This window comes from Canis aureus, chromosome 30, assembly GCF_053574225.1.
Source record: "Canis aureus isolate CA01 chromosome 30, VMU_Caureus_v.1.0, whole genome shotgun sequence".
NCBI lineage: Eukaryota > Metazoa > Chordata > Mammalia > Carnivora > Canidae > Canis > Canis aureus.
This window is the reverse complement of record NC_135640.1, coordinates 42,976,482-43,002,866: the sequence shown is the minus strand read 5'-3', so window position 1 is coordinate 43,002,866 and position 26,385 is coordinate 42,976,482. Positions and strand designations below refer to the sequence as shown.

Genomic DNA, 26,385 nt, shown 5'->3' with positions numbered 1-26,385 from the left:
CAGGGGACGGACGTTAGCCTGGGCTGACCGAGGCCAGGGCTGGGGATGGGCTGGAGACTTCCAGAGTGCTGGGGCCTGGGACTGCGCAGGGGGGCGGGGCAGGCCCGGTAACCCCTGCCCACCCCCCCGCATCTTAAAACACAGTACTTGCTGTCACCCAGAAATACTCACGCTGTTACAGCACTGACAGCCCTGCCAGCTGGTGTGGTCGGGAACACGGGGTGGAGCACACAGGGAGGGAGCAAATGGGGAGTGGGGGGAGCACAGGGGAAGGGGAGCACGGGAGGGGAGCACAGGGTGGGGAGCACTGGGGAGAGGGAGCACACGGGAGCGTACTCGGCACAGAGCACAGGGAAGGAAGCCCACAGCCGGCCCCAGACTGAGCCCCACCCGCCCCAGGGCAGCCCAGCGAGGGGCCAGCGGAGACCTGGGGTGGGGGTGGGAGGTCCTGGGAGCATCTGGCAGGGGAGGGAGCCTGGACTGGACCTTGGGGCCTGGGCTGACTGAGCGCCCTGCACACACTCGGCAAAGGGCGCCTGGTGGGGAGGCGCCGGCGGCTAAATCTTTTGATTATAGGATTTTACAAAATATTAAAACATTAAAGTAACCCTTCCACTCCTCCATCACATGTATGCACTTGTGACCCAGCGAGCTGGGCTCCGGATGCACCCGGGTCATGCGCCCCCTGCACGGGCTGCGCACCACCGTGTCCCTGCTGCACCCCGGGTGACCCACAGCCTCATGATTGCTGCTCCAACAGGTATAGGGTCACGGCGGCTCACTGGCCACTTGGGTCCTCTGCTCCCCTGTCATTTTGACTGTCTGGAACCCAAGGAAACATAAGACCCAGCAGGAGACGCCCAGTCCCAGGACCACCTTTAATATCCATTAACTTTCCACCACGAACCAGCCATCTTCCAGCTTCCACCATCCACCTTCCTCTTCCATCATCCACCTCCACCTTCCACCTTCCAGCATCCACCTTCCACCATCGACCTCCACTTTCCACCTTCCACCCAACACGTTCCACCATCCACCTTCCACCTTCGATCATCCACCTTCCAGCATCCACCTCCACCTTCCACCATCCAGCTTCCACCATCCGCCTTTGACCTTCCATGATCCACCTTCCACCTTCCATCATCCACTTTCCACCATCAGCCTTCCAGCTTCCATCATCCACCTTCAATCCTCCACCTTCCACCTTCCATCATCCACCTTCCCCATCCACCTTCGACATTCCATCATCCACCTCCACCTTCCACCATGCACCTTCCACCATCCACCCTCCATCTTCCACCTTCCATCTTCCACCTCCCACCATCCACCTTCCACCTTCCATCATCCACCGTCCACCACCCACCCTCCATCATCTACCTTCCATCTTCCACTTTCCATCTTCCACCTTCCATCAACCACCTTCCACCATGCACTTTCCACCATCCACCTCCACCTTCCAGCATCCACCTTCTAGCATCCACCTTCCACCTTCCATCAAAACTTCCACGTCCCACCATCCACCGTCCATCATCCACCTTCCACCATCCACCACCACCACCTTCCAACACTGACCTTCCTCATCCAACTTCCACTCTCCACCTTTCTGTATCCACACCCACCTTCCAAATCCCACTGTTCCCATCCACCCTGCAGTATCCCCAATACTTTCCATGTTATCTTCCACATTCCTCCTTTACTCCTACCTAATATTCCCGAAATCAGAAGTTTGTCTGGAAAAAAATGTTAGAGAATGTATATAATAACGTGTATGTATAATAAGTATATGTAATAACTGAAGTTCAACTAGCCTTTTGTTGCAGTGTTTTGAAAGCAAAGGATATAATCCTCTTGACCTTTATAAGTATGTATCTTGTCATCGTCAATTTGGGGATGTTTACAGGCTTTACCCACATGATCAAGGGGCTGTCATTCATCCATGATTCTCTGTCACGTGGTGGTACCTTGTTTCTTCCATCTTACTCGTTCTAAGGGGACTTGGGGACTTTGAAGTGTTAATTTAATTGCTTTTGTGCCAGCTCAGTTTTTAAGTAAAAGTCTTTTATCAGATCACTATCTTAAATGTATTTCATTGGAACTTGGAGCTGCAGGTTTATTCGGTTCATTCTATTTATGGCCAATGTCCCCTCTGTGATCTCATTCTTCTTGTCAAACCATTAAACCAAATCAAGACTTACTTTCTGTCGAGTGAAGTCTGACCCACTTTTTCAATTGAAATGAAAGTATTAACATACTTTTCTAGGGATATTCCAAAAGAAAAACACCGAGAGATAGAGTTGTAGAACATACCCTATGAGATAAATCACTGGAGGCAGCCAACATCGAAAACATGTAGATTTAATTTAATTGACCCACTTTATGACGTGCCATTGAAAGAACATGAGTCTCTATGCTGGTTCTCTTTGTAAGAAATTTACAAATTTAATGAAATGTGTAGGCAGGTGCTTAGGTTACTTACTGAGGAGAGTGATCTAGATCTTTGTGTATATGTGTACACTGAGTATCACTCCGGGAGCTAAAGAGTAAAGAAGAATCAGGTATAAAAATCATTTTAAGGGCAGCCCGGGTGGTTCAGCGGGTGAGCATCTGCCTCCGGCTCAGGGCGTGACCCCGGGGTCCTGGGATCGAGTCCCGCACCGGTTCCCCGCAGGGAGCCTCCTTCTCCCTCTGCCTGCGTCTCTGCCTCTGTGTGTGTCTCATGAATAAACAAATGAAATCTTTAAAGAAATCATTTAAAAGTCCCTCGTTCATTAACTCTATCAGTCATCATGTACGTTTCCTTTAGGTTTGATGAAGAAGAGAGGCATACATTGCTCAGGTTCATCCGTCTGGGGGCGGGCACCGGCCTGCAACGTGTTTGCAGCCTAGTTAGAAGCATCCAATTCACCTGTAAAAGTCTATAAATGAGGAGAGGGGCCCGTGGCGCGTTTGCCACGAGTAATCAGATCGGCACGTCCCTGGGGGTGGAGCGAGGGAGGCCCGGGATGGACAGTCCCCGGCACGCCAGCCTTTGGCACGTTGCTGTTCCCCAGTCTTGAAATTCTGGGTTGTCGGGGCCACGCCTGGCAGCACAGAGCGACCGGAGTCCTGCCCAGCGCCCCTCCCGACACCCGGCTCCCCCGCCGTCCCCGGGGTGCAGCCCGCTCGGCTTGCTCAGGCCCCGGGGCTGCCGCTGGCAGTGGTCGCACAGGGTGCAGGGCCCGCGGCGGGCAGGGACAGCCCCGAGCGAGTCAAGCCGGCCCCATGCGCTGGCCTTTCCCGGGACAAGCGGACGATGGAGGCGGGCGCAGCGGGCAGCACGGGCCCAAAGCCGCGAGCACCCAGATGCCACGTCACACGGTGTCAGAAGGTCTCTGCTTGGACTTTTCAGGTTGCTTGTGACAAGCTGCACACACAGGACGCGGGGAGAAGCTGACGGGCGCCGGCGCGGACCTACTTAGGCGACCGTCTCCTCTCGTGTGTGGGGTTTCGCGTGTCGTGTCCCGGGACGCCCCGGTCCTGGTCACCGAGCCCAGGCACGGCCCCGGCTGTGCTCCCACGGTCAGGCTCGGGTCCTCCCGTTCTCTTCTCCTTCGTATAATTTTTATTTTCATCTTAGGCCCCGGGAGCATCTGCCCTAAAATACAGGCACGCGCGCTTACGGAGCCTCGAGGTGCACACACACGGGCCATTTCGCTTTTCGTAGTTGGGCTTCTCACCCTCACGTCCCGAGGGAGTGGCCCCGGGGTGCCGAGCAGCAGGAAGGGGTGGGGAACCGGGGGGGCCCAGAGCCCGTCACCCCCCTGTCCTTGGGTCTGTGTCCCCGGCCGCTGGCCTGTCCTGTGAGATGATGTCGGGTATGTGGGGGAGCAGCCCGGCCCGCGCCCTGACCCGCCCCAGACGACCCCCGGCCCTTGGGACAGCTGCCCCCGCCTGTGGCACGTGCGTGTGCCGAGGTGTGATGTGAATGTGGCGGGTGTGATGGTGCAGGCCCCCACGGGGCGCCCCACGGAGCCGACGGCCCTGCAGGAATCTGCTGAAGCTGGGTCCCCCGCCTGCCCCGGGGCCGCGGGTGGTGACGACTCGTCTCCCCAGGGTGGCCGGGGGCGCTGCTGGCGCGCGGCCTCGGTGGGCCCCCACCGTGTTCCGAGTGCGGCGCCCGCAGTGCCCGTGGCATGGGTGGGGGGTGCCCACGGAGCGCAGCCGAAGCCGGGGCGCGACTAGCAAATGGCCGGGCCGAGCCCGAGTCACCCGCGTCTTTAGCTGCAGGACTGCGAGTGCTCCCGCGGCTCCAGCCGGGCTCCCCGACTCTCGCACCTTCAGCTTTTGGCGCCTCAGCCGGCTCACTGGGGTCGTTCCCTCCGCCCTGATTAAGTAACTCATTCATTTTAATTATTTAAAAATATAAGTATGTAGCTAATATCAAAGGTCACTAAGTCACTGCTCATCCTTTGGGTCAGGCTCAGGGCCCTCCCCTCCCCTCCCCTCCCCGGCCCCTGGCGCATCCGGTGCACGTATTTTTATTGTCCTTCCCCAGGGGAAGCCCCTCGGGTGCTGCGGTGCCTGTTGCGCTCAGGATCTGCCGCCTCCCCCCACCCCCCAGCGCCGGGTGCCCGGGGACACGGTCAAGCGAGCGCCTCGAGGCTCATCCAACAGGCACATCCCCGGGGAAAAGCTTTCCGAGGGCGAACTTGCAGAGGGCATGCTGTCCCGGTCCCTCTCCGCTTAGTCTGTCTTTTTATGTTACATATTTTCATTGCAATTTATTTTTAAGGTTTATTTATATAGTGGAGGGGGAGGGGCAGAGGGAGAGGGAGAGAATCCCAAGCCGACTCCCTGTTGAGCCGGAGACCCCGGACGCTGGGCTCAATCCCACAACCCGAGACCACGACGGGGGCTGGAGCCAGGAGTCAGTGGCTCCACCGACTGAGCCCCCCGGGGCGCCCCGCATATTTTCATTTTAATGTTGCTTTTATTGTGGGAAAAGAACAGAATCAAGATTGATGCAAAAGTGGGCAAATTATTTGTTAAATAACGGTGCTTTTTATTCGTATGGGGATTTTGACCTTTAACAAACATTTTCCTGTTTCTTTTTCACTTCACCGTAGAAACGTCAGACAAATGGGGAAGCTTTAAAAAAAAAAAAAAAAAGCAAAACTAAACTGAAGTCACCCCGAGTCCCCAGTCGTTCACGCGAGACCTGACTCGGCCCCTCCAGACTTGCGCGTGTGCTTGTACGCAGAGCATCCGCGCTTCTTTACCTCGAAGTGCAAATCCCACCGGCCCCTTGGTCTATGAGGATGAGGCCCGCCCTGCACCCCGGTGCCCGGCTCTCCCCACCCACGTCCCCCCAGGTCGGCAGGTCAGTGGGGACGAGTGTCACCGTCCTCCCCAGGGGTGGGCGGGACGTGCACCCAGGGTCCCGGGGCTCAGGGGAAGGGCCTGAGCGCGGGGGCAGCGCCAGGCCGGTGGGGGGCGGCTGGAGGGGCGGGGGGGGTGTGCACAGGGACAGAGAGAAGACCCGGCACGCTCGCTGGTGGAACACTGTGTCTTTTATTGAGAACATCTCCAATCCTTTGTCTGTAGGACAGCGTCTCATGCTTGGTTCCGGCTGGTCTGGGTGCGAGGGGGGCTCATGCAGGTCGTAACGCGTGGTATATACATCAATATACATACAGAGGAACCGGGGGCTCGGCGACAGGGGTGTTGGCTGAATTACATTCATATAAAGTGTCCAGATTCTAAAATAAAACAAAATAAAAGCATACGACCCAGTATCTGGAGAAGCAAGCTGCTCACGGGCTCGCTCTGGGGACACTCCACAGACCGCCTTGAACCCTTCGTGGTCGCGTCCGGGGCACGGGCGGCGGCTCCCGAAGCACCAGCAGCCCACGGCGTGGCCAAGCGACGCGGGCTCGTCCCCGCAAACGGCAACAGGTGTGCACGGCCGCACCAGAGGAGCCAAGCGTCAGGATGGAGTCCGACCCTGTCCTCCGCAGGGGCCCCGGGGCCGTGACCGGCCGGGTGGCTGGGGAGGGGGCGCAGGACACGCCAGGCGACGAGGACACACAACACTGGACACGCGCGGTCACGGCCACCCCGCCCTTTCCACTCACACGGTTTGGGGTTGATAAAAGGAATCTTTTGCGAGATTCTCTAATTTCACAGATTTGGGAGGTGGGAAAGCCAGCTGACTCTACTTCCCTAGATGATTTGGGGTCGGGGCGGACGGTCTGTGGACGGGGCGGCGCACACCGATCCCCTCGGTCCCCCCCCCGCCCCCCGCTGTTGCAAACGACAAGAAACACCGTCTTTACCATGAAGGCAGCGATCCTGTGGTCTGGGTATCGGGGAGCCCGGGGGTAACAACACATTCCAGAGACACGAACGCCTGCTGAGACGCTGGCTTGCACGTTTTAAAACAAAACAACTGGTTTTGATTTGATTAAATGAATCAATAAGCCTCTGATTCAGAATGGGACCTGGGGCTCTGCGGGGTCCCTGGGCGGGGGGGCGGGGGGGGGCGGGGCTGACGCGGTCGCAGGGACACCCGACCCCCCACCTGCCGCTGGCGGGACAGGTGCCCGAGGGCCTGGACACCCCACGAGGGCGGGGGCTTCCCGGAGCGAGCAGGTCGGGTTTGGCGAACGAAACGGAAGAGAACCGCCCACCCCCCACCGGTCAAAATGGCCTCAAAATGGAAGATTTTTCGCAAAAATCCAGTCCTTGGCTGTGTCAGATCTTTAAGTCCCTAGAGTCCTGATTACGGGCGCTGTCGGGCTGGAGGAAGGCGCCCCGGGCGCTGGGCCGAGGGGACCGTGGAAAGCGCTGGAGGAGGCGCAGGTCGGCCCCACTCTGCTCGGACACGCAGCCCCGGGCCGAGGCCCCCGCAGGTGCTCAGGTGCTCGGGGCCCTCCGTCCCCCGACGCCCGTGGGTCCACGCGGCGCCAGCACGGTCGGCCCCGCTCTGCTCGGGGCGCGGGGACCGTGCCGACCTCGCAGTCACCTGATGGGACGGAGGCAGCCGGACAGACCGGGAAGGGTTCGTACGTTTGTGCAACATGTTTCCACTCAACTTTTCATCAAAATCCACGTGTTTTTTTTTTTTAAAAACTAAGTCCATCTCCCAATCCCCATTAGAAAAAATACCATTTATAGAGAGAGTAAAAACGCAGCGGCTCACGGATGTTCCGCGCGCGGGAGCGTCTGCGTGGGGACGGCGGCCACACCAGCTGACACCCCTCCTGCTCGGCCACACCCCCGCCGCCCCACGGGCCGGGCGAGCGCTGCTGCAGGCGGGCGGCTGGTGTGGGCGACCCTGCGGCGCCAGCCCCGCGGCTCCACGCGCCCCGGGTGCCACCGCCGGGGACCTGGCGGCTCCGAGTCTCCTGCTCTGAGCGCGTGGGGTGTGGGCGAGGGGACACCAGCCGCTGCGCTCCTGCTGCGCGTGCTCTGAGTCCGTCGAGCTGGGGCGGGGACCGCGTCTCTGCCTACAGCACCCACCAGACCCCCCACTTCATGCAAACGGGGCAGGAAGCCCGGTCGGGCTCCTGTCTGATCCTGAGTGGAAGCAACAAGGCAACTGGTGCAGATCGCTGGGCTCAGGCCGAGGCGGCCCCGGCCCCGGGCCCACACTCCTGACCGGCTGCTGGCTCGGCCCGGGCCCCCCGGCGGCCAGCAGCGCCCCTTCCCTGCCGTGACTACCAGCGTCCAGGCCCTGGTGGGACGACGCCTGCGGCGCGCGGCCTCACCAGCTCCCAGCCTCAATACTGACTTTCAAACATCGTCTTTGATAAAAGCTGGAGAGAATAATTTAAAAATACGCCGTCAGTGGCATTTCCTAAGAACGAGTCTATCTACTTAATCGATTCTATTTCCATCCTGGGAAGGTCTGGACGGCCCTCCACGCCCGTTAGATTCGGAGACAGGAAGAGGGGGGCTTGGGGCTGTGGTTTGTGCAGCGGCCCCTGCGGATCCTCCGAGACCCGCAACATGAAATACTGCTTGGACACCTGCCTGGGCGCAGGATCGCTGCCCGCGTGCTGCCTCTGATTATTTACAAGTGACCCAACGCACGTTTTCCATGATGCGAACCTGGGAGGACCTCAGACGCTTCTGGGGGCGGAGGGAGGGGTGCCAGGGCCCCGGGCCGGGCCCCCACGGACGCTGGCCGCCACCAGGGGGGCCTCGGGCGCGCGCAAGGCCGGCCCCGGGTGCGGGGTCCCCCGTGTGGGCGGAAGCCGCGGGCGGTGGCCCGTCGGGGGGACCTGCCGGCCGCGCGGCTGTCACGGTCTCCTCAGGCTTCTACTTCCTGCCTCTACTTTCTCACCTTCTCCACAGATAAATGCTCTTCTGCAATTAAAATAAGGTGGCCTAGGAGTGACTTGATACATTTACTTACTTTATAAACCACGTTCCTAACTCTGAATAAATTATTTATCCAAAAATTTCACACAAAGTAATTTCTATTTTTCCTAAACTTAAGGAAGCCCTACTCAGTAGAACTCGACTTCTAAACGGAAACGGGGATTGGAAGCAGTCACTGGATTAATTCGAAGGGGTGTGATGCTGCTGCGGAGGGATGCAGGTGGGGATGCTGGACCCCAACCCCCCCCGGACCCCCCCAAAGTGCACGCCCTGCCCCCAGGTCAGAGGTGAGGCTGCGGACACCGCGCTGGACACCCAGCACCCCGCGTCCCCACGCCCGCCCCGGCTCAGACGTGGGGCTGCGGAGACCGCGCTGGACCGGGCAGCCTCCGCCCCACGCCCCCGGTCAGGGGGTGAGAGAGAACTGATCCTGCTCGGTGGGCTTCTCCACCCAGGCGCCCAGCCCTGCCTTGATGAACGCTTTGAACAGACACGCCTTGGCGGCCTGGTACTCCTTGGCCACCAGTTTGGATTCGTGGTACATGTTGGGTTTAGTGATCTTGGAGCGCAGTAGGTTGGAGGGAACCTGTAAAAAGTTAAAACACAAGTACAGGTGTTGAAGCAGTAACAGCAGGAAATAAAGCTCAGTGAGACATTCAAAATCTGGCGTTTTGTCCTGTGCCGGCGTCCGGGTGCCGTCCCGGGAGGGGCCGCGTCACCGGGGGGGCCCCAGCGCTCTCCCCACGCAGACCCCAGGCGCTGCGGAGGTGCTTCCGAACCCACGAGCCGTCGGCTCCAATTTCAACGTTAATATTCTCAGCTATTTAAAAGCACAGCACCCCTGGGGTCGCGTACACGTTACCCCGGCGAGGGGCCCGGAGGCGCTGCCTCCCGCGGCTGCCTGACTCGGTCCGTGCGGCTCTTGAGACTAAACAGGGTGCAAGACCGGCAGCTCGGGTGCTCCTGCTGCCCCGGGACCGGGGCCCCGAACTGGGCAGCTTCCGCCGAGGGCGCCGCCAGCGTCGTAACAAGCACCTGCCACACCCGGTAAAGGAAATCTAGCAAAGTGCCAATGGAGCAGAGCTCCCGTGGGGAAACGGACTCTGCTGCCGCCACGAACAAAGGCCTAGAGGCTTCTGCGGGCTGCGCGAGCCCTGGCTCTGCCCTCCTCTGGGCGGAATCCTGCACAGAGGGCCCCACGGGGAGGCCGGGCAGGGCGGGGGCGCTCCCCGGGGCTGCTCGGGGTGGAGGGCCAGGGCCTCGCTTCAAGGTGAAAACAAAAAGGTTTGGGAGCGGCCGTGTGGACGGCGCGGGGCTTTCGTGGGACGGGCTGCGGGGAGGTGGGGCCGGTACCTTGCCGTGCACACGCATCCAGCGACAGTACAAGGCGTGCTTACACAGGCGGGACGCACGGCCCAGCTCGTCCTTCCCTGTCGTGGCATTGATGACCTCAATGGCCGCGTCGCCCACCGTCCAGTTGACGCTGAAGTTGGGTGCCTTCCCCGGCTGCCGCGCTTCCGCGTTGCTGATGCCTGGAACAGAGGGACACGGGCCAGGTGACGCAGCGGCCGGCACCCAGCACGGGGCTCGGTGCAGCGGAGGACGCGCCTCGTGGGTGTGCGGCCCAGGTGCGGCCCCCAGCCCAGGGCTGCCTGGGGATGCCCGTAACAGGCTTGACCGGGCCTGTGGGGCGGGCAGGGCCCCCCCCGGAAACCTGGAGCCGTGGGGCACTGCTGAGCTCGCTCCGGTCGACAGAGCTAGGGGTGTGGGCGCGAGCCGCGGGGGGGTTAATTCAGGCCCCTCGAGGTTGTGCCCCCTCCCGAGCGCCCCGCAGCCCGGCCAGGCGTGGCCAGGCCTCCCCGCCCCGCACACCCTCCACTCGCCATACAAGGAGCCTGAAACCTTTCCTTAGAGCATTGAGATGGTCTTGGCTAACCAAGTCTCACTGGGTGGGCCAAGAGGTTTTTAGAAGACACTCAGATAACTGGGAGCTGAGCACTCACATCCCCCCATGGGTGCCCTGGGCGCGACCACCCAGCCTCGGCGGGGACACAGCCCACCTGGACTCAGACGCCCCACGACGGAGTCGGCCGGTGCGCGGCGCCCCGAGGAGGAGCCCAGCCCCAGCCCGGGCGGCCTGCGTGTCCTGGCGGCCGGGGCGCTGACCAAGCTCCGACCAAGCCCCCCCACCGGGCCCTCTCTCTACCCGGGCCCTGGGCGACCATCACCCCCACCGAACAGAATGGGAAGGCCCGGACCGGCAGGCTGGCCTGAAGGTCGGTGAAGCCGCGTCACGGAAGAGACCCCGGGTCTTACGGCAAAGCACACTCGTCTCAAAGCAGGATGAAAGTTCGTATTTACACGTCACCCGTGTCTGCAGTATTTCTTTAAAGGGACCAGAAGGTGTCTCCTGTTGAGTCCGTGCCCTTGTGAGCGGACACTGGGCGCCGGCTGTGCCCACACTCAGGACGGCGGGAGCGCCACACTCGTCATTCCCGGGCCTTCCCACCACGTCCACCTGATGCCCGCAGCCGTCCCTGCTCCTCACCTGCAAGGCCAGCCACTCACCGGTGCTCCCTGGGCCCTCGGGGCTCCCCGCAGCTCCTCCCGCGGTACCCGCCCCCACCCGCTGGCCGTGGGAACCCCGGGGGCTGCCCTCGGCTCCTGACACCCCCGGCGAGAGGCTAATTCGGAGGAGGAATTCAGGACCCCGCCTTTTCTGCTAACCTGCCGATGACTCTCATTCCAACACGTGGGCAGCGAGTTATTCTACTTGACGTAAACATTTCCACTGACGTGTAACAAACCACGAAGGCACAGCCGCAGGAGTTCTCACAAAGTGAGCAGCGCCCGGCATCCTGGCATCCGTCACCAACCGGCGCCCACGGGTATCAGAGCCTCCCTGGCTCCACGGGCGCCCTGCCCGGGTGGGACGGCGCCGGCCCCAGCACGCTGACTGGTGTTACACAAACAGACTCCCTTGTGCGTGGCACCGTTCACTCCGGGTGCGCTGCAGCCTGCCAGCCTTCCCGCCGCACGGGACCCCGGGGCAAGCCACCTAGGCTCACTCACCTCGTTCTGGCTTCCAGTACTTGGCTGTCTTGAAGAGTGTGTGCGTGAACATTCCTGACCACATGTTCCAGGCACGTATCTCTGATGGATACACACCAGGCGTGCAATGGCTGGGCACGTACATGCCGTTTGCACACGAGCAGTGAGGATACCAGCAAACCAGGTCAGGCTGACTAAAAAAGTCTTCTACTTAACTGTGTATAAATTTTACAGTGACCCATAAACACACCCCGCTGGATGTCTGGTGATAAGCAGGAATAATGAACCAATTAGCAAACTCACCTCATAGTTCAAGAAACCACTTAAAACACAGGAAAATCAAACTAAAGTTACAAACCAATTCCACAAAACTGCCTTCCTAAAAAGAAATCCCACTGGCTGGGACTGCCCCGAGGTCGAGGAACGCTCTCACGAACTGCGCGGCTGCACAGGGCGCTGGCACGGCCCCTGGTACGCACGTCACGGTGGGACAGCACTCACAGCTTTTGGTTAAATTTTGATAAAACTGTCCCGTCAATAAGCAAAGAGCAACAGGAAGATCTAGTTAAGCCCCTCAAGGGAGGCCCGAGCTGACCAGGCAAAGGGAACCTCTGCCCGTGGGCCATCGGGAATGAGACCCGTGGCCTGCCTATGACTCCATTTCCCAACAAAAAAAGAAACAGGAAGACAGAGCCATCATGTATTTTTAAAAGGGTTTAAATCTTCATTACATGCTGATCTTGCTGAGACAGTGAGATGCGTGTGGCCACTCTTCCCAGGACAGGACAGCGGTAAGGCTCAGCCCGCTCAGCCCGACACCCTGGTCACACACCCTCCATCTCATGGCTGTGGATTTCCATATACGAGTTCCTCGGCCCGCCACAGCAGGTGGAGCGACAGATGGGCCACGGACACCAGGGTTCTGCTGTGTCACACAGCCCTCAGCACCTCCACCCCCAAATCAGGGCTCCTAGGGGAGGAGCAGCCCTGCGGGGCAGTTTCTCCTGCAGCCAAAGCCACCTTTCCTGTCATACTTTCCCTTTCATCTGTTCTGCTGCTCTGAGTCCACCCTTGCCAAGGAAAGCACCTTAAATTCTCTCCCCAGGCTGCACTCTCTAGGGAACCCAGGCCAAGACTTGGAGATGTTATTGCAACTTCCAACCAAAACCAATCCTGAACAACCAGTTGGCTTGGATGCCAGATGCACAATCAGGTCTAGACTGCAAGAGCATTTGTTTTGGAGGATGACACAGAAGGGACCAGTGTTCAAGAATGGGCATTCTGCTTTACTGTGAGTTAAAAATAAGTTCAGGCTTTTGTTTCTGGGTGAGATGGAGTAACAGCTGCTGGATTTACCCTCCTTACTAAAATAGTAGTGAACCAGACAAAATACATCAAACACTAGCCTTCGAGAACCTGGACATCAAGCAAGGAAGGGCAGTGGTTTCTGAGAGACGGGAGACATATGAAGTGAGCCCCATGAGTGTCCAGCAGCTGTCCTGGGGCTGTCCAGGCAGCACTGTGGAAAGGAGGAGCCCAGGCAGGTCTGCAGACTCCCTGAACCAAGAGCTCAGGAAACGAAGGTGGCCAGAGTCCACAGGATGGTGCACACAGGCAAGAGAGCTGCAGAGGGGCCCCCACCATCAGTGGAGGGCTGATCAGGGCACACACTGCTCAAGACTGGGCCAGAACTGCCTCAAAGGGTCAGAGAACATGCCTGAGGCTCACTCAGAGATGTGAAGAGTTTAGGTAAACAGCTGATGGTATCAACCACTGCATAGAAATATCTAGAATATAAAAAAGATCAGTGAACTTAAACACACAATAAAAGGAACTAATCAAAATGAAACACACAGGAAAGACACTGGAAACAAAGAAAACCCAGCAAATCTGTGATCTGTCAGACAAACTTATCAGCCTGACACCCAAGTAACCAGGTTCTGAAGGAGGAGAGAGAGAAGGGGATACAGAAAACATGAATAAAAATTCGCCAAATTTTATGAGATCAACAAATGCACAGATATAAGAATCTCAATGAAACCCAAGCAGGAGGAACATGCAGAAAACCACAGCAAAGCACATCATGACAGGCTGCTCCATGCCAGTATGAAGAGAAAATGTCGAGCACGGCCAGAGGAAAAGTACCACATATGGAGGAGCCAAGATGAGATAGCAGATTTCTTACTGCGAACTGTGCACACAGCATGACAGGGAACAATATCTTCCAAGTGCTAAAAGGAGAAGAAAAGAAAATCCCACCATTTCAGCAAAAATGTATTTGCCCAGAAATATATATTTTAAAAAGGAGTGCAAACTAAAGGCTTTTCCAGACATCTCAAAGCTGAAAGAATTCATCAACAGAAGACTTGCACCAAAAGGAATGTAAAAGGAAGTCCTTCAGGCAGAAGGTCACAATAGGGGATGAAAACAAGGATCTACTTCAAGCAATGAGGAGCACCGAAGTGGCAAATCTCTTTAAAAGCTAACTGACTGTCAATATAACACAATATATTAACTATACTGGCATTAGAATAAAAAGGTTAAATTAACAAAATGCTAATTGTTGAAACAAAAATAATAGTGTAGCATGGGATTTTTGCCATATGCAAATGTTAAAAGTACCACAACAATACACAAAGGCCAGGAGAGAAGGAACTGTGAGTAGTCTACTAGGACTTGAGGGCAGACTGTGATAAGCAAAGGTATAAACCACTACATTAACAAAAGGTTAGAGCTAAAAGTCAAGAAGGAATTAAAAAGGAATAAGACATAATGCAAAGGAAGAAAAAGAGAAAAAGAGGATCAAAGACAATACAGAACAAGTAAAAAGTAAGTACCAAAATGACAGATTTAAACCTCACCATATCAATATCACAATAAATGTAAATGTGCTAAACACCCTAATGAACAGGCAGAGATTGTTAGTTGGGGAGGGGGATAGAGCAGGTCCAAACACGCTGACTACCAGAAACATGCTTTAGATACAAAATAATGTAAAACAGTTTAAAATAAAAGGATGGAAAAAAATACACTGCGCTAGCACTAATTGAAAGAATATAGGAGAGGATCCATTAATGCCAGACAAAAAATATTTCAGAATGAGGAACAATAAGAGAGATAAAGAAGATTATTTTATCATCTTTAAAGGATATATTTATTAAAAGGAATCCACAATTTATTAAAAGGAACCCATAGTCCTAACTATGCAACTATAAAATCCATCAAGTAAAAACTGAAAAAAGTTGGAAGGATAAATAGACAAAAGCACGGTATTTTCAATACTCTTGTCTCAGTAACTGAACGATGAAGCAGAAGATCAGTAAGGACATAAAAGGACATAAAAGACACGCACAATACACTCAACCAACTTGCAGACCACTCTACCCAACAAGCAGCAGGGATATGTTCTTTTTAGGTTTTCATGGAACACTGTCAAATACCTCATCCTGGTCTGTGAAACAAACAGAAATTTAAAGGATTCAAGTTAGAAAATGAAACTAAGTTAGAATCAACAACAGATTCATCTGTGTAAAATCTCCTAATATTATGAAACTGAATAGCAGACATCCAAATAGCCCATGGGACAAAGTCTTCTGAAAGGAGTGAAGGTGATAACACAGCATTGACAAAATTTGTGAAGTGCTGTGAAAGTAATAAAGAAAGGTCTCAAAACAACGGCCTCAGCTAGTGCCCTAAAAACTAAAAAAAAAAAAAAAAAAAAAGAGCAACTGGAACAAAGTAAGCAGACAATAATAAGATCAGAGCTGAAAGTGTTTTTTTAAAGAAAACCAGAAAACTGGGGGGGGGGGGGGAACCCACCACCAACAACCCATGAAACCAAAAGCTGGTTCTCTACAGAAAAATCCATAAAACTGACAATCCTCTAAGTAAATAGTTGAGGAAAGAGAAGACACAGAGCAGCAGTATCAGGAATGAAAGGCGTGGCATCCAGAGACACTCAGATGTTACTAGGATAATAAAGGAATGTGATGGACACTTTCATGGCAATAAATGCGACAACTGAGATGAAACAGACAAATGTTCCCGAGAGACATGAATCACCAAAGTTCACTCAAGAGAAGAACAGATAACACAGGTAGCCTACATCTATCCTGTTACAGATAGTGAATATGTAGACACTTCCTCACAGAGGAAACCTCAGGCCCAGATGGCTTCAGTGATGAGTTCGACCAATGTTTAAGAAAAAAATCTAAGGGCAGCCCGGGTGGCTCGGCGCTTTAGCGCCACCTTCGGCTCAGGGTGTGACTCCAGGGTCCTGGGATCGAGTCCCACATCGGGCTCCCTGCATGGAGCCTGCTTCTCCCTCTGCCTGTGTCTCTGTCTCTCTCTCTCTCCGTGTCTCTCATGAATAAATAAATAAAATATTTTTTAAAAAAAGAAAAATTCTAAACCAATTCTTCCAGAAAACTGGAGGAGGAAATGGTTCTCAGTTCACTTTATGAGGCTAGTATCACCCCTACGCCAAAAACCTGACAAAGATACTCAAAGGCAACTACAGGCCAGTGTACCACAGCTATAAATATATATATATATTATATATATATAAATAAATAAATAAATAAATATATATATATATATATTCTAAGCAAAATTTTAGCACATCAAACCCAACAATTTTTTTCTTTTTAAGATTTTATTTATTTATTCGTGAGAGACACACACACAGAGAGAGGCAAAGACACAGGCAGAGGGAGAAGCAGGCTCTATGCAGGGCCCGATGTGGGACTCGATCCCAGGACCCCGGGGTCACGGCCTGGGCTGGAGGCAGATGCTGAACCACTGAGCCACCCAGGTGTCCTCAAATCCAACAACATTTAAAAAGAATAATACATAACGACTATACAAGGTTTATCCCAGGAACACAGAGTTGGTTCAATATTTAAGGAACTCCATCAATGTCACCATATTCCATATTAACAAACTAAAAAAGAACTAAATGATCCGCTCTACTGAGAGTAGAAAAAAAGGACATGACAAAATCCAACATTCATTCCTGATTAAAGACCTCTTAGCAAACTAGAAATAGAAAGTCCCTTATGCTGACAGAGGCATCTGTGAAACCCCACAGCTAACACTGCGCTTCGTGGTGAAAGACTGACTGCTCTCCCTGAGACTGCACACAGGACAAGGGGGTGTGTGCTCGGCCCGTGAGCTCCACATCATACTGGAGGGCCCGTCTGGGTGCCACGGAGGAAGGAACAAGGCCTCTGGACTATCAGGAAGTACTAAAACACAAGCAACGTGACCATCTATAAAGAAAACTCGGTGAAATTTATAAAACACCTATTGGAACTATTATCTCTTTATATCAGCAACAGACAACTGGAGACTGAAACAAATATGACATTTTATTTATTTTTTTAAAAAGGTTTTATTGATTTATTCATGAGAGACACAGAGAGAGAGAGAGATAGAGGCAGAGACACAGGCAGAGGGAGAAGCAGGCTCCATGCAGGGAGCCCGACACAGGACCCGATCCCAGGTCTCCAGGATCACGCCCTGGGCTGAAGGTGGTGCTAAACCACTGAGCCACCGGGGCTGCCCAGAAATATGATATTTAAAAAGCAGCATAAAAGATACAAAACATTTAAAAGATAAATCTGACAAAAGATGTGTAAGAAACGTATACCATAAGGGGCTAAGCACTGCTGAGAAAAAGGAGAGCCTAAAGAGGTGGAGAGGCATCTGTGCCGTCACCCAGAAGGCTCAAAATCGTTAAGATGTCACTTCTCCCACAAATTGATCTACATGTTCATTGCAACCTTAATCAAAAGCCAAACAGGGTTTTATATAGAAATTGATAAGCTGATTATGAAACTCCTGTGGGGGCACCTATGGGTCTCAGTCGGTTAGCATCCAACTCTTGATTTCAGCTCAGGTCGTGATCTCAGGGTCACGGGATCAAGCCCCACGTCAGCTCCATGCTCAGCGCAGAGTCTGCTTGTCCCTCTCCCTCTACCCCTCACCTCGCTCATGCTCTCTCTCTCTCAAATAAACACATAAAATCTTTAAAATTGCTATGGGGCAGCCTGGGTGGCTCAGCGGTTTAGCACCACCTTCAGCCCAGGGCGTGATCCTGGAGTCCCAGGATAGAGTTCCTTGTCAGGCTCCCTGCATGGAGCCTGCTTCTCCCTCTGCCTGTGTCTCTGCCTCTCTCTCTCTCTCTGTGTGTCTTTCATGAATAAATCAATAAAATCTTTAAAAAAATAAAAAAAATAAAATTACTATGAAATGCAAAAAGGACCTATGTGGCCAAAACCACGTTGAGGAGGAAATACAAAGTTGGAGAACTAATTCTACCCAATTTGAAAACTTACAATAAGACTAATAATCATGACGGTGTAATATTTGCATCAGGACAGACTGTGTGGGTTCCCTAAAAAGTTAAAAATGGAGCTAGTCTATGACCCAGCAATTGCACTACTAGGTATTTATCCATAGGATACAAACACAGTGATCCGAAGGGGCACCTACACCCCACGTTCCCAGAGGCCGTGTCCACGGGGGCCGCGCTGCGGGAGGAGCCTCGACATCCACGGACAGATGCTGGAGGGAGGAGACGTGGTCCCTGCGCACCCCGGGTGTCACTCGCTGTCAGAGGGGGGGAGATCTCGCCATTTACACCTACGTGGGGGGAGCCGAGGGCGTGATGCCGAGGGGGGTGAGTCGGCCGGGGAGAGACATGATCACATGGCCTCCCTCACACGGGGACTAGAGGAAACAGCCCAGAGGGTCACGGGAAGGAGGGAAAGTAAAACAGGACAAAATCAGAAAGGAAGACAAACTATAGGAGACTCTTAATCATAGGAAACAAACAGGGTGGCTGGAGGAAGGTGATGGGGTCACTGGGGGATGAGCATGAAGGAGGACACAGGATGGGACGAGCACTGGGTGTTACATATAATCTATGAATCCCTGACTTCTAAATAATATATGATATGTTAACTAATGAATTTATTTATTTTATTTTTTTAAAAGATTTTATTTATTTATTCATGAGACACACACACAGAGAGACGCAGAGACACAGGCAGAGGGAGAGGCAGGCCCCATGCAGGGAGCCTGATGCGGGACTCAATCCCGGACTCCAGGACCACTCCCTGGGCTGAAGGCAGGCACGAAACCGCTGAGCCATCCAGGGATCCCAACTAATGAATATAAATTAAACTAAATTTTTAAAAGACAGACAAAAATATCAATGGAAGACATTAGTATCCAGAAACAGACCTCTATGTGGTTTTTTAATAAAGATGCAAAGGAATCCAGTAGAGAAAGAATGAATTTTACAGTAGATGGTACTGGGTCAACTGGATAGATCTTAAAAAAAAAAAAGAACCTCAATTCATACCCTGCATCCTATACAAACATTAACTCAAAATGGAATATAGTCCTAAATTTAAACACTGAAACAATAAATTTTCTAAGAAGAAAAATCTTTGTGACACTGACTTGGCAAAACATTTCTTAGATAGAACATCAACAGCATGACTTAAGAAAGAAAAGTTGATAAATACGAATCTATCAAAACTAAAATTATCTGGTCTCTGACAATTAAGAGAACGGAAAGAAACCCAATTTCATATCATGTATCTGATATAGATCTCAGAACCAGAATATATAAGTAATTCTTGAAGACGGTAAGAAATTAGGCAACGGAGTAAGAAGTGAGAAAAGTTTTGGACAGTTTATGGAAGAAGGCATACAGACGCAAAATAGCACATGAAAGCCGCTCAGCTTCCTAAGTCACTGGGGAAATGAAGTCAGAACCACAAGGAGACGCCGTACAGCCTGGAAGGAAGCCCGGACGGCTCCTTGCCCCGCGGCCGCCGGGACGGGAAGGAACCGGAGCCTCACGCAGCCCGGCCAGGAGTGTGAAGGGGCACAACTACTTTGGGAGAGCGTGACGGTGTCTGAAAAATACGACCTGCACCTGTCTTCTGACCCACCCTTTATACTCCCAGGTACCTAGAGAAGTGGAAGGGAACGCTCTTAGCAGCTTCCTTTGCAGCGTTTACGGCTGGAAACAACCCAAATGCCACCGACGGCTGGACAGACACACAAGTTGTGGTTCATCCACACAACTCAATACTACTTAGCAATGAAAAAGAGTGACCTACTGGTTTTATTTTATTTTATTTTATTTTATTTTATTTTATTTTATTTTATTTTTTCCTACTGATTTTAAACGCCACGAACACGGATGAATCTCAAAATAATGATGCTGAAGGAAACAAGCTAGATAAAAAAGTACGTATCTTAAAATAAATAAATAAAAAAGTATGTATCTTGTGATTTTTGTAAAATCCTAGAAAATGCAAACTAATCTATCTGGGCAGAGCGCATATCACTGGTTGCCTGGGGGTGGGATGGGGGAGAGGCTGGGATTGCCAAGGGCACCATGATACGGGGAGGTTGGTGGGTAGGCTCGTTACCTTCCCTGTGCAGAGGGCTGCTCGAATGTAAACGTCTTCAAAACCTATCAGATTGTATCTTTTATTATTTTATTTTATTTTTTTTAGATTGCATCTTTTAAACATACAGTTTATACCAATTATACCTCAGTGACGCTTTGAAAAACACTACAGGGCAATTTAAAAAGGAAAAAATATTGTTCTCATTGGAAACTAGCACCTTCAAAAAAACAAAACAAAAAACAAAAACAAAAAACAAAAAAAGAAAACTAACACCTGCTCATTTTTGCAGAAGTTCAAAAATTCACACAAACTTGAGAAAGTAAAGCTACAACACCCAAAGATAGCCACTATGATCATTTTTGTGGTAATTAAGCAGATAGAAGCTTCACATCTATGCTTTAAACAGTAAGCACACTTGTGTCCAACCTCTGAGATCCCGACTGGGTAGGTTTTGTGGGTGGGGTCGCTGAAAAAAACCCGAAAACTAAAACCATCTGGGAAACCCCTCCACAAGTAACTCTTGGAGAGTCTGTAAGGCTTCTTAAATCCTCCCCTCCTCCTAAGAACTCTTCCTTCCCAGATGAGAATCGCCGTTTTATTTTATTTTATTTTTTAAGATTTTATTTATTCGTAGAGACACAGCTAGAGAGAGAGAGGCAGAGACACAGGCAGAGGGAGAAGCAGGCTCCACGCAGGGAGCCCGATGTGGGACTCGATCCCGGGTCTCCAGGATCATGCCCTGGGCTGAAGGCAGTGCTGAACCGCTGAGCCACCGGGGCTGCCCCCGAGAATCGCCGTTTTAATCCCTATCCTTCTGGCAAACACACCATCAGCGTGCTTGAGAGCACGCGTGCACACACGCTCTGTGCGCGGACTTCTGTAACGTACTGACCCCGGATCCGCTCTTGGAATCTATTCCCAGGTGAGCTATGTTCATAGCTACACAACCAAACTATGCTTAGATTTCTGGGTATGTTGTTAAATTTGGTTTTCGAGTATTAAAAACACTTAGGAGTTTTGCATCTTTAGTCCTAGGTGATGCTGCCTGTGGTTTACTTTTTATTTGTGCCTCTTTCGCCCACTTTTGGAATGAGGTCAACTGCTCTTCCCTATGACCTGGAAAAGTTTATACAGAGGTGGAATTAAATGTTCTTTGACAGACTGATTAAACTCTGAGAACTTGTTGGAAGGTAATCTGTGGATAATACTTTCAGTGTCTTTGCTGGAAACTTACTTTGCCACATTCTTCTATTTCTTTTTATTTATTTATTTATTTATTTATTTATTTATTTATTTATTTATTTATTTAATTTTTTAATTCTTCTATTTCTTTTGGGGTTAATTTTGGCAATTTACATCTTGCTTGTCCTCTGGTGGCTGTTGTTGAGATTTTCAAATTTTTCAGTATTAGAGCTGCATAAAGAATCCTCTTAAGATTCTGATGCCTGCCTCCATACCTGTAGATACACCTCGATTCCGACTGTTGATTTTTTTTTTCCGACTGTTGATTTTATCTGATGTTATACTACTGTCGGATGGTAGATCTTATTGTTGTTTCGAATCAACACCTTTTAGATTTTACGATGACCTGTAGCCTTGTTCCTGGTTCCATCCCTCCCTCTTGCATCCTGTCTCTCCCCGATTTTCTTCCTTCTTCCTGTAGTTAGCTTCGTATTTAGCTCTGCTCTCCTTTCCCTCTCAATTCTGGGCCAAATGCTTGGCTCGGCGTTTTTCACTCATTCATTCAAGGCCATGCATGCTTCTGCCAAGGGAAACCATGGCTCCATCCCATCAGTTCTGATATGCGTATTCTAGGAATCCAGTTTAAGCACTGGCTGCTTCTCTGATGGAAGAATTACTGAAGAGAATCTAACCTCGGAGTGGCTGAGGCCTTTGGGTTTTAATTTGAACGCTTTCTAGCTAACTTTAAGTTTTAGGGTCTGTAGTAAGAGAAAGTAACCCGTATAGTTAAGGAGTCTGGACTAACCACCCAGGACAGTGACCATGTGATGCCCTGCAGAGCTGCATAGTGTGACAGACTTGAGAGGACAGGGTTAATTAATCCTGTTAAAGAGTCCAAACTGGGGATCCCTGGGTGGCGCAGCGGTTTGGCGCCTGCCTTTGGCCCCGGGCGCGATCCTGGAGACCCGGGATCGAATCCCACGTCGGGCTCCCGGTGCATGGAGCCTGCTTCTCCCTCTGCCTATGTCTCTGCCTCTCTCTCTCTCTGTGTGTGACTGTCATAAATAAATAAAGAAAAAATATTTAAAAAAAAAAAAAAAAGAGTCCAAACTGCTTAAAGGAGACCATTTCAAGCATAACTTCAGGTGGATCCTGTCCCATGTCACACCAACTCCTCAAAATCAGACCAGTATTAGGTCAAAGCCAGCAGTGCTTTTCAGTCTGAGTCCAAAGGCCTGACAACCAGGCCAGATGGTGTAAATTCTAGTCCAGTGGTAGAAGAAGGTGAGAGGGGACGTCCTAGCTCCATCATTGAGGCGGAGGGAAAAAGAGGTAAATTCTTGTTCCTCCACTTTTTATTCTGAAGAGACTCTCAATAGGTTAAAAGATGCCCACCCACACTGGGGAGGGCAATTTGCTTTATGGAGTCTACTGATTCAAATGCTAATCTCACTCTGCCAACACCCTCTCAGACAGAAATAATGTCTAATTTGGGGGCCTGTGGCTATTCAACTTGACACATAAAATGAGCCATCACAGTACATTAGTTTACCCTTCCTTTCCTAAATAGCTTTTTGTGTTTCCTGGAGTTTTCATTTTCCTTTTTTTTTAAAAAATTGCTCGCAAAGAAACATTTTACTTTCACATTATCATTAAGACCATTTAGTTTCTCAGGCTATTTGTTAAAATGCATTCACTTTCTTCTGAAAAAAAAAATGTTCTTTTTAGAGCTCTCTGACATGATTCTCTGTTCTAACTTGGAATTGTTACTTTTTAGTCTTGCTGATAAATTATCTTTTGTCATTGTGTTCTTGGATTTACAAAGTATTCTTTCTTGGATTCCACATTTTTCTCTTTCTTACATGTCTTTTTCATTTTGCTAGTGTCCTCACTTTTTTTTAAAGATTTTATTTATTTATTTATTCATGAGAGACACAGAGAGAGAGAGAGGCAGAGATACAGGCAGAGGGAGAAGCAGTCTCCATGCAGGGAGCCCGATGTGGGACTCGATCCTGGGTCTCCAGGATCACGCCCTGGGCTGAAGGCGGCGCTAAACCACTGAGCCACCCGGGATGCCCACTTTTTTTTTTTTTTTTCTTAAGAAATATATATTGGAAAGAAATCCTCTGAATCTTTGAATATCTGAAAATCATCACTCTGTCCTAAGGCTTAATATTTGGCTAGATATACATTTTATACGATTCCTCTTCAGCTCTGGCTCCCAGAGTCCCTGATAAATGTCACGTAAATCTGATACTTATTGTAGTTCATTTAGAAGCTTTTAGCATCTTCTCTTTATCTTTGCTATTCTGAAATTCATAAAGATGTGTTAGGAATGGATTTTTAAAAGTTAATTCTGCTCACTACCCAGTGCATCATTTCCATTGCAATACTCATGGCTTTCTTCAGTACACCCTAAATTTTCTTCTGTCATCTCCCCCTCTCTGTTTTCTACTTCTGAAATGCTACCAGATAAGACGCTGGATTAACTTTCTACATCTTCCAACTCTTCACGTTTTACAGTCTCCTGCTCTGAGTTATCAGAGATATACTTGATGTACCTTCCTCTCCCCTCATGAGAATCCCAGTCTATGAGGGTGGGTTTTGTTCTGCTCACTACTCATCCCAACATGTGCCTATTACACACTTACCTGGTGTTTGTTGAATGAATGCTTTCTAGACCTTCAACTGATACTTGCTTTCCACAGTCAAGAAATACCCTATGTGAGGTTTGCTATTTATATTCTCTTCTGTTCCTCGAATTGGGTTTATTTTCTTTTAGCTGTTCTGTTTTCTCATATAGCTCATTCATTTCTGTGCTGTTAACTTTCCTCAAATGATAATGGTTGTTCATTCATGCTTGTGAATAAAAATCTTGGTTGATCAATTCGGGTAGCTGGCATGGTTTCTCCTACCTGTTTCCCGGCTGTGTATCGGATTCCAGGGAGAGCCATGTCCAGCCAGGACCCACATCGCCTTCTAGACCAAGAGTCCAGAGGTCCAGCCCAGTCCTTGCTTGGCTGTTGGCATCCCAGGAGACCCCAACCACTTACACCCCAACCACGGGTGAGACTCCCCCAGAGGAAACAGCTGGCCTCTCCCTTATGAGGGACAATGCTTCTGTTATCTTCCTTAGCAATTCCACTACTTCTGTACAATAAGGTCAAAATATTATCATTACTATTGAATGATAGTTAAACCTTAGAGTTACAACGATTTGCATTAATACTAGAAACAGTTAACTGAGAAAATAAGATCTTAAATTACAGATAGCTTTTATATTTTAAGCTAAAAAAAAGTGCCGTCTTTAGCAAGACCGGAGAAAATAAGGCAAAAAGCAATAGCTAGCCTGAAGTTTCACTGCAAACCATATGCTTTTTCTGGGGCAGAAAGCCCCCCAAATGGTCACGAGAGCGTAGGTCTATGAGTCCCCGGGGCCGACACCGCCGTGGGGATGGACACCCATGCGGAGCTTCTCTTTCTGGGGCCACAGGCGAGAACTAGGGTAATGAGTCGATCACAGGCTGTGGCGCAGAACAGCAGGTGCAGCCTGGCTGGTAATGAACGTCCCTCAGCTGCTGTAAATGACGTGTGTCGAACCAGAGCTTTCAGAGCAAAACTACAAACTGTGAGTTGGCCTGATAATGGACACAAGTGAACAACGCCCAACACTGTTTATTTCCCTTGTTAAAAGTACTTCCTGTGGTCTCTCACATGCTAATGGGTAATCAGAAGCGAATTATGGGCATAGTGATGGTAAGAGATCCTCGGGGTCACCACGGGTCCCCGTTACAGAAACCATCGGCCACTTTCAGTTGACCAGGAAAATGAATAGTTAACCATCTGGGTGGAGGTGACCTCTGTTGTGCAAATAATCTAAGACCCGGGTAGGAGTGGCCCCAGCAGCGACGACACGTGGGTCTAGGCCTCTCTGTCTGCAGACCTGAGGACCCAAAAGGCTGTGAAACGACCTGCCATCTAAGCCAGGAGCAGAGTCCCCTGCGTGAGACTTTCATTCTGGCTTTTGTTAAAGACGACGATTCTCGAGCTGACAGGGAAGTGAGTGAAGCCAGCGGGGCAGCAGGTCTCAGGCTCTCCCGGCCCGGGCCCCGTCTCCTCTTCCTGCGCCACCACCGACCCCACCAGGTGGCTTCATGCCAGGGCCTCTGGCCAAACAAGACTCCCTTCTTGGGACTCGACCTTGAGTTCCGGGAAGAGCCTGAGCGCTCGAGTCCAGAGTGACGAGCGAGGCCGGTGGCCTGGCCTGGAGGAGGGCCTGTCATGCAGACCCTGTGTTCCCGAGGCCATGCAGGGCTAAGGTTTCCAGCCCGCCAGCAGGCCGCGGGGCCGACGGGAGAAGGCACTCTGACTTCGGGTGCAGCAGGGACGGGGCCAGGCAGGGTGGGGACGCGCCCAGGCCAGCAGGCCCAGGAGGAGCCCCAGGGCCGACGTCTCTGTTCCGTGCGGCTCTCCGAGCCCTGCAGGGTCTGTTGCACTTGTTGCACCCTGATGGGTGGCAGCAGGAGTGCGTAGCTGCCCCACGACATGGTTTGAATCAAGTGTAACAACTGATATTTCTGAAAAATCTTTGAAGATGTCAATTAAGTAACCACTTTATGACCAACGACCCCCACAAAATTTCTTAAAAAAAAGCAACAAGCAAACCATGTCCATGGGAACTTAAGGGTTTAGATGACACCTTCAGGGCCTCTGGGCGGGCTCCCACCACGACCTGTCGTCACCGTCCCCGTTCCTGCCGTCAGGGGCGCTGAGCTCCCACCTGGGAAACACACGCTCCCCGCCACCTGCCCTCACCCCTGCCCTCTCCTGCCCTCGCAGCAAGAGGCAGACGGCAGCTCCTCCGGCCACAATAAGCAGGTACGTGGCTTTCCGCGAGCTCAAGGCACACGCTTCTTGCCTGGCAGGCCAGCAGCGCCTCCGCTTTCTCTCTGCCACGCACTCAGCCCTGCCTTCCCAGAGGCCCGCGCTGACGGGTTCACGAGAACCCACTCGCTCCCTCGGTGCTGCCCTGGATGTCACGCTCCGTGTCCACGCTGGGGGGGCGGGCAGCCGGCCGTGGCCCCGGCGCCCTGGGGAGCCTCAGACCGCCGGCCTCTCCTCCTCAGTTCTCTCCGTGCACCTGGACGGCGGCCCGGCCGGCGGAGCAGGGCAGACTCAGGCCGACGGACGCAAATCGAAAGCCGGGGCTGTTCCGAAGCTGGCAGGTCCCAGGGGTGAAACTAATCTGGAAAGAAGACAGGAGAGTCCAAGAGGCTTCCATGTCCGACACGCCAGGGCAGGGCGCCACGCGCGTGCTCAGGGCCCCACGGTGGCAGCTCCCTCCTGGGAACTG

At 51.8% G+C, this 26,385-nt stretch overlaps 1 protein-coding gene across 4 annotated transcripts in view; it reads right to left on the bottom strand.

Moving 5' to 3' along the window:
* Nucleotides 1–5,531: 5,531 nt before the first annotated feature.
* The window catches only part of ADARB1 (adenosine deaminase RNA specific B1), a 139,517-nt gene continuing 118,663 nt past the window's right edge, over nucleotides 5,532–26,385 (bottom strand). For 3 of the 4 annotated variants that reach the window (XM_077879431.1, XM_077879430.1, XM_077879432.1), the window contains 2 exons: nucleotides 9,718–9,896; nucleotides 5,532–8,950 (listed from right to left, as the gene is read on the bottom strand). In XM_077879431.1, the coding sequence (XP_077735557.1) occupies nucleotides 8,771–8,950; nucleotides 9,718–9,896 (359 nt within the window). In that variant the 3' untranslated portion in view covers nucleotides 5,532–8,770. The remainder of the gene's footprint in view (nucleotides 8,951–9,717; nucleotides 9,897–26,385) is intronic. The other variant, XM_077879433.1, reaches the window with a different exon arrangement.